The sequence below is a fragment of the Oncorhynchus gorbuscha genome, linkage group LG16 (assembly GCF_021184085.1).
Source record: "Oncorhynchus gorbuscha isolate QuinsamMale2020 ecotype Even-year linkage group LG16, OgorEven_v1.0, whole genome shotgun sequence".
In the NCBI taxonomy this organism is placed as follows: Eukaryota; Metazoa; Chordata; class Actinopteri; order Salmoniformes; family Salmonidae; genus Oncorhynchus; species Oncorhynchus gorbuscha.
The window spans coordinates 77,988,323-77,997,220 of NC_060188.1; the positions used below are offsets into that span (position 1 = coordinate 77,988,323).

Consider the following 8,898-nt stretch of genomic DNA (forward strand, 5'->3'; position numbering starts at 1 on the left):
AGGTAGCTACTATAGCTATACTATTACTTTAAGGTGTTTCTTTCCGGTCAATAACCATCATTCAAGCAGTAACATTCAGACATTACCATTGTACTTTGATAGATATGTTAATACAAGTACATTTTCCATGAATATAGCAGACCTGCAGCTTGTATGTGTAGGCTAAAATGTGTTGGTCAATGACAATCCAACACGGTAAACTAATTCAGTCATATGGGATAGCTATGACATTGTCCACAGATAATGGGCCATTTAGCTTAGTTATGGAAGAAGAAGCTAATGTACTAGCTGAATTAAATAACATTGAAAAAGTAGCTACACTGGCTATTTAACTAGCAAAGGCAAGTGAAACTAGTCCTCTTCCCTGTAAATACGTGGCAGCGTAACAGACGGGTGAACGTTGCCATCATTTGCATACGCTACTCAATAAACATGGTTAATAATGAGGTTGTTAATTTAGCTAACATGTGCACGCAACCTTTATTAGCCAACTAGCACTAGCTACAGAACTATTTGGTATTTCTTTCATGCCTAACATGAGATAGTGGCTCAATCTCAATACCCCCGTTAGCATGATCCTGCGTGTCGTAGTGGTATTCCAATTCAACTTTCAGCGAGGTGTAGCGCCCTTTCAGCCCACTATTTGGTCCTCCAAGCGAATCGAGATGCAGGCTTTCTATTGAGCGATTCCCAAAACTCCATTGAACTCTGACCCAACCCTGGAGAGTTGCTGGGTCGTTCCATTTCATTTCAGCATGCAATGACACCCACCATCTCAGATTGTTCTGAAATTGTTTCTGTTTGAAACAGATAAGCATTCCGGAAGCATTACCAAACTTTTTTAAACAATGAGCAAGACATGAAGAATCCAAAGATGTGGTCAAAAGTCATCCACGGACCCCCCACTGCAACAACGAGTATCTGATCACTAAATGGTGCAGTTCTTGCTATTAGGTGATATAACCCCCCCACATGGGTTGGTTGTTTACTTGGCCAGTGTTTTAAACGCTAACTTTTTTTTGCATTTGTGGCACAAATCCAATTCAAGTCAATGGTACCTAGCTTAGCATTTTTGCAATTCATTGCATTCCACAATCAATTTTTAGATACTTTAAGATGATTTGGACATGAAGAGTGAACATTTTAATATAGAATTGCATTTGATTTGAGACATAAATGCTAAAGGTAGCACTTGAAACAGTGGCCAGGTAAACTAAACCAAAGTATGGGTTGATGTCATACCAGAGGAGTATCGTACAAGGTAAGCTAGATCTACTCAGGGGTTTCCAAAGCTAACCAGCTTCAGTTAGCTTCACATTCCAGCTCAGGCTTCAACCGTACTACGATGGTGGATATATGCCTGTAACTGTGCGTGCATGTGGCACATGGCTTGTCAAACGCCGAACTCTTCATTGAGACAATGGTGAAACATCAAAGGTGAGTCCGTGTCACATTTTAATTTGTTCCGAAATCAAAATGAAAGAAAGGTTATCTTGAAAATTCAGCAGGCTATGGTGTGAAATAGGCTTTTAGAAGTGCCGTCTTTATTTTATTACTTATCATTAATTCCAACTTTGGTGTGCTTATCAATGCACAACCACCTTTTTCCCCACTCCTATCGATAAAATAAGTATATTACGTCATACAAAAGTGTTACTGTGAGTGAAGTTTAAAATGCATTGTCATTCCAAAATTTGTCTTGTGATATATTTTAACATTACAATTTTTGCACACACAAAAACGCTTGATTATTTAAATATTTAATCAGTTTACCTCCTCAAATTAACAGGATGATGACACAAGAGGGATCTGATTTCATTGGTCCTCAACTCATGCCTCAGTCATTTCATTCAGGGTAAGTGGAGTTAGCATGCCCCGGAGCAGGTTAGTTAGTTCTGATGGATTAGTTACTAGAGTGAAATGCTTACTTGTTAAGTGTTAAGTAAAAAAATAAAGGTACATTTCCATTTCAAAAGATATCTGACCAACTAACATGGGCATTTGCCATTTGTATGAATTGTAATTCGTGTTGATTAATGCTTTAGGGACTGAGTAAACCAACCTGTAATCTTGTGAAAATCAGTGGATAAGCATTGAACTTTACTGCAAATTTAATAAACCATTTTGTAAGCTTGCCTTGCTGTTCATTAAAAAAAAATCTGACGTGTCATTTTCTTTATTGTAGTAGTAACGTTAGATTGAAGTTATTTGTCATGCAATTGCAGCCGAAGTAACGTAGCTAATTAACTCAACATTAATTGCCAAGAAATTGCAGAAAATGACAGTGTGAAGGAAATTTGACCGTTATATGTCAACCTGCTATTATGGAAAGGAGCGTTAGGTAGCCTAAAGGTTAGAGAGGTGTGCCAGCAATTGGAGGGTTGCCAGTTCGAATCCCGGGTCTAACTGGAAGAATTGGTGGGAAGTGAGCTGGTATCAAATCCAAGATACCATTGTCTGCTGTTGTGCCCTTGAGCAAGGAACAAGCACCCAGTGTGGCAGCCCCCCGCACCACTACAAAAAAAAACAGTATATGTATGCATGTGTGCCTTTCAGAGGGGTTGTGTTAAAAGCACAAGTAACATTTTGGTTGGACCTTGTGTGACCAATAAAGTGTCCTTAATCCTAAATCCTGCTGCTTCAGTACTATTCAACATTGAACTACAGCCAGAGCATGGGTACATTGCGGGCACATTGTTGTTTTGCAGTTCTCATATGTTAAGTACGTATTTGCTGCATGAGAAATATAAATTAAGCTATTACTGCCGCCAGTACAGGCATTGTGAAAAACACAAAGCTTCTCGTCAATGAACTGCGTGGTAGGCTATCCTTCGGTGGCTTCTGCTGTTGGTGAGTGATGTCTCATGTCATAGGGTTATTTATCTCTCCCTACCACTAGTTGCTCTATTTGAGGGACACTCCCCTAACAAGGGACACTCAAATGAGGGGGAGGGCTAAGGGGGGGTATTGGGATTGATCCATGGAGGGCCTTCTAAGCATAATTTGCTAGCCAGGAGGCTAACCATTGTTAGCAACTGAGACTCACTCCTAGAGTAACATCAGCTAGGTACATAGTTATAGTTAGCTCATCTAGCTATACCTGGATGCCATGATCAATATGACATTCCTTTGATCACCCAGATGGTTGAGAACCGTTTGACGGAAAGCAGGATTCATGATTACGGACAGACTCTTGATTTTACACCCTGCTGCTCGGGTTGACAACATAGCAGCACATCTGTCTCTCTCCCTCTCTGGCAACACAGTAACATTAATCGGATACAGTAGCCAGTAGGTTACTAATTGCACAGCCCAAAACCAATTAGGGTCCAACGTATTTCAGCAACTTTCTTATCTATCATCATCAAACTTAGTGTTTACAAGAACCCAGTGTTGCACATCCTTTTTCCTGAAGATCGTTTTGCAAGCAATGTACCTATATGTATATTCTTTATTAAGTTAGATTAATATCTACATTGATATGTTGCTAATTTCCATGGAAACAAATTCATCAACTTTGTTTGAAGTAACCAATCCAGTGCAGAGGGAATGGCTATAGGTATATTTAACATGTTATCAACGAGACAAGACATGTTAAATATCTGTGGTGTATGTGATGATTCGATTTGATAAATTGTAACTAGATAACTTGGTAAATAAAGCTGCATCTATAATTGTATAAGTGAATGTAAATTATGCTGAATGTGTACAATTTGGTAGCCTCTAAACTGAAAAGGAAGCTTGCCCGTCTTGTTAGGCAAACGTTTCAACCAGTTTAGTTGCCATCTTTGCAAAAATCTCCTAGCACTAGCTAGTGTGTAGCATTAGTCACTAGATAACTAGCTAAACGCCTATTTCTCAGCACATCTGGCTCCACCATAAACGTCAGCAAACATTAAACTAATGATAAAATCGTGTAGTTGCATTTGTTAGTTTTGTCTAAATAGCCAACAACTACCTCGTTGGGTTACGCACCTAGCTAGCTGTAATATTCCAAACCTCGCTAGATAGCTAACAAAAGTTAGCTGTGGCTAGCTAACGTTAGCTAACTACCGAGACTGCAACCGAAACCATGCTTGCTTTGACTCGCCCACACAGTCTTTCCTTAGCCACGGTAAGGCCATCCCTTTTGGTTTGTCATCATTATTGTTCGTGCAGATAAGGATTTTATTTTCACCGTCTCAATGGCCTACGTCGGCCTATTAGCTTGCTAACTGAACCTCGGACTTGCCTGAGGAAGCGTAACCCCGACCCGACGCCTATGAGCGGATACAAGGCAATAAGCAAAATAAAGGGAGAAATGACCTATCGGTGCATTCCATAGCATCTAACCTGGTTCACTGAATATTAACAACACCCGTGTAGCCGATCGGAATTGTTTCGTGATGGTGCTCCTAAATCTATTTTATACAATCATATTTACCTCTGGATGTGTTGATAAAAAGAAATGGTTGCAAAGTGGTTCGAACCGTGTCTCTAGCTCCCTCTCCGTTCTATCGCTCTAACAGCTCCTCCGAGTACCAGTAATAATATAACAACAATAATCCGGGTCGGGAGGGTTCGTTCGTCTTCCTTCTCACTGCAAACATCTATGCTTAAAGGGGGCAAACGTTCCCATAACCGGTACTTGCACCGGTTTCCCTACCCCAGCAGAAAGTGAGTGCAAATTCCGACTGGTTTCGGAAAACAATCCAATATGAAAAACAGGAACGCTATTGACGCGGTGATAAAAGGGATCCACTCAGACTATCCCCCTTCTCTCGCAGAACAAAATGCCGACCGGAAGAACTGCTGCAGGAATAACTCCCTCCACCGGCGCCAAACCAACTAGCAGCAGCAACCATAGCCAGTAACAGTTACTTCCGCCGCTTTCTGCATTGCTACCCTTTGCTAGGATTTCTACTGTACACTAATAACATCCACACAACTACAGTAAATCTTTTGGAGAGGTCGAGGTCACTTGTGAGTATGCAACGAGTAAAACCAATGTAAGTAGTTGTTGCTAGTTAATAAAATAAGAGAAGTAACGTTAGCATAATGATCATTCCAATACATACATCGTTTCCAATATAGTCTTGTGAAAAAGTAAGTACACTCTTTGGAAAGTATTATTTATTTATATATATATATATAATTATTTATTTTATTTTTTACATATTTGGACACGGATATTTTAGCAAAGTTCCAACCACATTCATTGATAAAGGTAACCCAATTTAACAAACCACAAAAAAAAATACTTTGAAAATGTTATGCAATTAAAATAAACAAAAATGCTATTTCCTTATGCAGAAAAAAGTGTACACCCCTACCTTTTACTATCACCTAAAATGGCTAAAACCAGGAGCAGGTGCATCAAAACAGGTGAAAATTATTATGAAATCATTGGAGAGAACCTTGGGAGGGTCCAGCATTCCATAAAGATTACAAACTTGGTCTGGTTTGGTCATAACCATATGGGTGTGTGATAACATATCATGCAAAGATCAAAAGACCTCAGAGGCCCTCAGAAGAAAGATTGTTGATGCCCGTGAGAGGTTACAAATCCATTTCCAAGCAATTCAAAGTACATTTACATTTACATTTAAGTCATTTAGCAGACGCTCTTATCCCACTGTCCAACAGATCATCTACAAATGAAGAAAATTCCAGACCACTGGCAATCTACCTAGGACAGGTCATTCTACCAAATTCAGCCCAAGAGCTGACTGAAAGATGCTCAGAGAAGTCTCTAAGAACCCTAAGGTAACATCAAGGGATCTACAGGCCTTTCGTGCCACAATCAATATCGAAGTACATGAGTCAACTGTCAGAAAGAGACTGCACAAAGTTGGCCTACATGGGCAGTCAGGAAGGAAGAAAAATAATATCAAGACAGGACCAAAACTACTGGAACAATGTGCTCTGGACAGATGAGTCAAAGGTGGAGTTGTTCGGCTGCAATGCCAGACGCCATCTTTGGCAAATACAAAACACTGCCTTTGAACAGAAGTACCATAAAGCATGGTGGCATTATGGTTTGGGGCTGTCTGAGGGCCTGGCCAACTTACCATCATTTAGTCAGCCATGAATTCCATATTGTATCAGAATTCTTGAGGAGAATGTGAGGCCATCTGTCAAAAAGCTAAAGCTGAACTAAACATGGATCTTGCAACGGGACAATGATCCAAAACACACAAGCTAAGATACAACAGAATGGCTCAAACAATAAGCAATGGAGGGTTATAGAATGGCTGAGTCAAAGCCAAGATCTCAATCCTGTCCAAATGTTGTGGGGGGACTTGAAGCTGGCAGTGCATGCAAGAAATCCCTCGAACTTGACACAGTCGACACAGTACTGTAAAGAGGAGTGGGAAAACAATCTCGATATAAGAGACTGATAGACAGTTAAAAGAAATGGCAAAGTGGGCAACACCATCTATTGAAGCTTGGGGTGTATTTATTTTTTCCACACTATGGAATTGCATTTCTGTTGATTTTTGATTAATAAATGATTGAAAAGTATCATCTTTCAGTTAATTTGTTAAATTAGGTTACCTTTATCTGTCAATAGTGTTGAAGTGAAGATAACATATCCATTTGTCCAAATTAAAAAAATAAAAATAAACTTTCTAGGGGGTGTACTTACTTTTTCACATGACTGTACATGCATAGTAGTTGTGTATTCTATTATTTACTGTACAAGAACATTTGGAATTTGGACTGGCATGAAACCTATCAGTGTTTTGAGACAATTAAATAAACAATCATCAACAGGCACTCTCTCACACACACACACACACACACACACACACACACACACACACACACACACACACACACACTTTACAAAACAGTTACTTTATGGAGGTTCTTAGAAATAAAGATATGATGACCACCATGATAGCAAATAATTCCAGATATGTTGGTGTCATCTCCTGTTGCATGCACCCACAAACACATGCTTTCACACTTTACTTTTGATTGACAGGTAATGTTAGTTTAAGTCAGACCTAACACTGCATTCTGCCTATGATAAAGAATCAACAATACCTGAGTTAATCAAAGATGTCATCAGCATAACACTAATAGAAAAGGAGTAATATGTATATAAACTCTGGAATTCTGATGCTATCTATTGGCCATTGAGAGGCTTTGAAGTCACTAGTCGGCCATATTTGCACTCCCAGTAGGAGTAGTCCTCCATAGGAATTAATGGAATTTTACAGTATTTCAATTAAATGTTAAAAGGACAAAATTGCATGTTTTCAAGTATTTGTTGTAGAGGGGACAGTGGCATTAGTAATCTCTAAAAATTATACTTTTAGGAATTCTAAGTTAAGGAAAAAGTTATATTTTGTCATTTTAAATGTTTATGTTTTGCTCACATAATATAATTGAAAAGTATGCATTAAGGTATCTGTAATGTAATAAATGTGCAAAAACAAATTTAGATATTAATATACTGAACAAAAAAATTAACGCAACATGTAAAACGTTGATCCCTTGTTTCATAAAAGATTCCAGAAATGTACCATACACACAAAAAGCTTATTTCTCTCCAATTTTGTACACAAATTTGTTTAACATCTCTGTTAGTGAGCATTTCTCCTTTGCCAATATAATCTATCCACTTAACAGGTGTGACATGAAGAAGCGGATTAAACAGCATGATCATTACACAGGTAACCCTTGTGCTGGGGACAATAAAAGGCAACTCTAAAATGTGCAGTTTTATTACACAACACAATGCCACAGATGTCTCAAGTTTTTAGGGAGCATGCAATTGGCATGCTGACTGCAGGAATGTCCACCAGAGCTGTTGCAAGAGAATAGAATGTTAGTTTCTCTATCATAAATCACTTCCAATATTGTTTTAGAGAATTAGGCAGTACGTCCAACCGGCCTCACAACCACAGACCTTGTGTAACCACGCCAGCCCAGGACCCCCACACCTGGCTTCTTCACCTGCGGGATCATCTGAGGCCAGTCACCTGGACAGCTAATGAACTAAGGAGTATTTCTGCCTGTAATAAAGCCCTTTTGTGGGGAAAAACTCATTCTGATTGGCTGGGCCTGGCTCCCCAGTAGGTGGGCCTGGCTCCCAAGTGGGCGGGCCTATGCCCTTCCAGGTCCACCCATGACTGCGCCACTGCCCAGTCATGTGAAATCCATAGATTAGTGGCAAATGAATATATTTCAATTGACTGAATTCCTTATATTAACTGTAACTTAGTAAAATCGTTGAAATTGTTGCATGTTGTGTTTATATTTTTGTTCAGTATAAATGCCTTTTTATAGCTTCCAAATATTTTTTTACAACGGTGGGAAGTGCCAAGATGGAGGCACGGTGTCGTCAACACAGCGCTCCAACTGTCATCTAGTGTATATATAAATAATTGTGCTAGGGCATAAATGTAGCCCAAACAACATTACGACAGCTCCCTCTTGTGGAAGGACTTGAAAGTGCGCGAACTGACGTCATTGACTGAACAGGTCTGAGTTCAGAAAATCTACAAACAGTAGAAAAAAACACTATTTTTCTGTCTTACCTTTTTTGTGTTTCTTCCTGTTTCTTGTCATCCCATCAACATGGGATGCTCCTGTGTATACAAGTAATTCGCGAGCTGGCAAGCTGAGGTAGCTAGCAAACTAAATTTCCCCTCAGTTTGTAAAGTTCGTTACCGTGTGGTAACCGCTGAGCGCTAACGTTAACAAGCTAAGCTATCAAGCAGAGAACGGGCTTTTCTTTTTAACACCATCTAACAAATGGACATTGTAAATACCATTTGAGAGCAAGTAATTTACCCCCCCCCCAAAAAAAAAAATAATATATATATATATATATATATTTGCAAGCAGATACCTATGTAGCTTGCCAATCAATATTTGTTTTGTTTTCCTCACGACAACGTCCCA

General features: G+C 39.3%; 1 protein-coding gene across 5 annotated transcripts in view; it reads right to left on the minus strand.

Moving 5' to 3' along the window:
• LOC123999110 (nipped-B-like protein B) overlaps window positions 1–8,761 on the minus strand; it is a 72,849-nt gene extending 64,088 nt beyond the window's left edge. For 4 of the 5 annotated variants that reach the window (XM_046304526.1, XM_046304525.1, XM_046304524.1 and 1 more), the window contains exon 1: window positions 8,532–8,761. In XM_046304526.1, coding sequence (XP_046160482.1) covers window positions 8,532–8,562 — 31 coding nt within the window. In that variant the 5' untranslated portion in view covers window positions 8,563–8,761. Of the gene's footprint in view, window positions 1–4,423; window positions 4,787–8,531 lie in introns of those variants that run through there. The other variant, XM_046304527.1, reaches the window with a different exon arrangement.
• Window positions 8,762–8,898: the final 137 nt, after the last annotated feature.